The 2,913-nt window shown below is 47.6% G+C and overlaps 1 protein-coding gene across 1 annotated transcript in view; it reads left to right on the top strand.

Moving 5' to 3' along the window:
• CAMK1G (calcium/calmodulin-dependent protein kinase IG) overlaps positions 1–2,913 on the top strand; it is a 9,282-nt gene that overhangs the window by 314 nt on the left and 6,055 nt on the right. The window contains exons 2-3 of the mRNA XM_010143603.1: positions 1,818–1,946; positions 2,453–2,527. Coding sequence (XP_010141905.1) covers positions 1,818–1,946; positions 2,453–2,527 — 204 coding nt within the window. The remainder of the gene's footprint in view (positions 1–1,817; positions 1,947–2,452; positions 2,528–2,913) is intronic.

Raw genomic sequence — 2,913 nt, 5'->3', positions numbered from 1 at the left:
GAGCACACTGCTCTGCTGCTGCTGCAGGGTCAAGCAAGGTCAAGCGATGGCTTCGAGAGAGGTGTTATAGTTATTTAACTCATAAACCCTGACTCAGTTGAGGGATGAAAGAAGAATAAGGGTGTTTAAGTTGTACGATGCTTCTCTGTGAGTTAACAGCTTAATTTGCCTATTCACGCAAATGAGATAAGAAAACATTTCCAAATTTTCTGTGACTTTAGAAGCCACAGCAAAGCTCCCCCAAACCAGCTACTCCAGAGCTCGGCAGCATTTTAGATTATTGTGCTCCTCGTCAACCTCAGAAGTCAGTTAAATTATCCAGCAGCTTTCTCCGAAGGAATGGGGTTAGAAAAAGCTTTGTTCTCTCCCAGCCAACTTGTTGATTCATCATTTTTTAATAAGGGACGTAATTATCATAAACTGTTTGTGACAGATATATAGAACAGATGCCCCAGCATCTGATTTGTAGGTTGATCATTTCCTACTATTACATTAATAGGAAAACCTAGCATTAGAAATTGGGATTTCTTTCCACAAGCACAGTTCAGCGAGCTGAGGAACAGAAGTGAAGATCTGGGACCTAGAACTACCTGGAAACCCACTATCACCTTCTCCCAGCACCCACAACTGCTGGATTAGGGACCTTAGCGAGGACATCCCTGCCTCTTCCCTGAGAGCTCTAGGGACTTTGAAAGGCATTTCCATGAAACAGCCTTCAGAGTATATATGGACAAAAGGAGAAAAATGGGTAAAATGAGAAGTTCCCAACACCACCTGCTTTTCAGGCCAGAAAAGAGAAGACCATCACACAATCTACTGAGGGAAACAAAGATTGGAATGCATCTGTTGAGATGCTTTCCCAAAAATGGATGGGGTTTTTTGCTGAGGGTTTTCTTCCTTGCTGGGAACCAGTCCTGGCTCAGCCCGGTTCCTCATAACCCTGACGGTCTTGCGCATTGTTTCGGCAGCAGCCAGGAGCCCACTGGAGGAGGGGGAAAGCAGAGCTGAGCGAGGAGCTGCCTTCGGTCCTGCTCCGCCCGCATCATCGCCGGCTGCCTCTCGCTAACACAGACATGCAAGCAAAGCACCGTGTGCCAGATGGGCACAACTCGGTGCTCAGCCAGTCTGTCTGCATGGCGTGCTGGACTCTTGTGTACCGCAGTACAGGAGATACCGGTTTTCTGCCCTTGGCTTGCAGCATCCCAACTGATATGGTGCTTCCACTGCACTCACCTGCCCCGCTCTGCCCTCCAGCTCCCTGCAGGGCTTTGCAGACTCAGTGGCAAGTTCATTTCACTGCCATCAGTTAATCTGCTGCTCATTTGATGAGGATTATCGAGGACTGACCTGGTGAAGTATGCACTGTCACTACCCTGAGACACGTGTTCAGCTGCCTAAGACAAACCTTTATCAGGATTGCGAGATTTAGACATGTCATAAATACCTGCTCATCGTTGCACAGGGCTGAAAGCTTGTGGGGAACGTACAAGACACTCATTGTCACTTTGTCACTAAGGGTATACGGGAATTAGTGGTCTCTGCAGAAAGGAAAACACAAGAGATGCTGAATGAAAATATTAACTGAGGTTATCCAGCTATTCTGCACTTCATATATATGGAACACCAGTTGATACACCCAAACTACCGCACAGCTGGGCTCTCCTCACTCAGAGATGTAGTTCTAGCTTTGCAGTCAGCATCCACTTAGAATTAAATTACTACCCTTTTGTATTTTCTTGCTGTTTCCTCTTTGTGAGTATCCTGCCAGTTCGCAGCAGCAGCAGCCCCTGAAATACAACTTTTCCTCCTCTCTGCAGAGGTGCCTTCTCAGAAGTTTTCCTAGTGAAGCAAAGAAGCACTGGCAAGCTCTTTGCTCTGAAGTGCATCAAGAAGTCTCCTCTCACAAGGGACAGCAGCTTGGAGAATGAAATAGCAGTGCTGAAAAAGTGAGTGTATGCACATTGCAGTGAAAGTGGAACAAACATCCTTTCCCACGATGTGTGGCTCTACAGTAAGAATAATATAAAGAAATTAGTATTTCTTTGTAAAGAATGTATAAATACTACTGTGAATTAGTAGATTAGTAAAGTTTCTTTCTTTCCTTGGCTGGGTTTGTGACCCCAGCGCAGCTGTACTGCCCCAGATGTGTGGAAGGAGATTGCTGCAGCAGGGCAGTGGCAGGGCAAGGGGAAGCAGAGCAGACACTCCTGCAGTCCCGGGAACACGCCTGCTGCAGAGCAGGCTGCTCACAGACTGAGGGTCTGCTGCTCCGAGGGGAGTTTGCAGTGGTGTCCACCACCCTCCACCACGCAGGGTGAGGGAGACCAACCACAAAACAGCCTGGTGGACACTCACTGGGGATTAGAACAAGACGACTCTTGGATTTTCCACTTGAAAAACCGCTTTTGTCCTTGGCAGGTTTTCTGTTTCTGACCCACATTTCTCTTTACAGAATAAAGCATGAAAACATTGTGACTTTAGAAGATATTTATGAGAGCACAACCCACTTCTACCTGGTCATGCAACTGTAAGTATCAGCAGAGCCATTTCTGGGTTCTCCATTTCAGAGGAGGAAGAGTGGCAGGAGCAGGGTGAAGCAGCCTATATCAGCACCCACACCCTGGAGTACCGGAGCCATTCAAACACCCCTCGCTAGGGAGGCAAAAGCCGTGGGGTTTGAGCTCACCTGGACACTTCTCATGCTTCTTGCCCTATGCTCATTTCAGCAGAAAGCTGCTAAACCAAGATTAGGATCTGGTTATGCAAATCAATTCAGCCCTGTTTAGCAGGGCAGAGACAGAAGTATTTCTAATTAAAGCTGTGCCACGCAGGGTTTCCAGAAATGAAAATGGGCAACGTCAGCTGCAGAGAAGGCAGCTCGCTGCGGGAAGCCGCTCTGAGACCCGCCTGCTC

Source organism: Buceros rhinoceros, unplaced genomic scaffold (assembly GCF_000710305.1).
Source record: "Buceros rhinoceros silvestris isolate BGI_N320 unplaced genomic scaffold, ASM71030v1 scaffold6289, whole genome shotgun sequence".
In the NCBI taxonomy this organism is placed as follows: Eukaryota; Metazoa; Chordata; class Aves; order Bucerotiformes; family Bucerotidae; genus Buceros; species Buceros rhinoceros.
The sequence above is the reverse complement of the archived record's forward strand: the minus strand, read 5'-3'. Positions and strand labels throughout refer to the sequence as shown.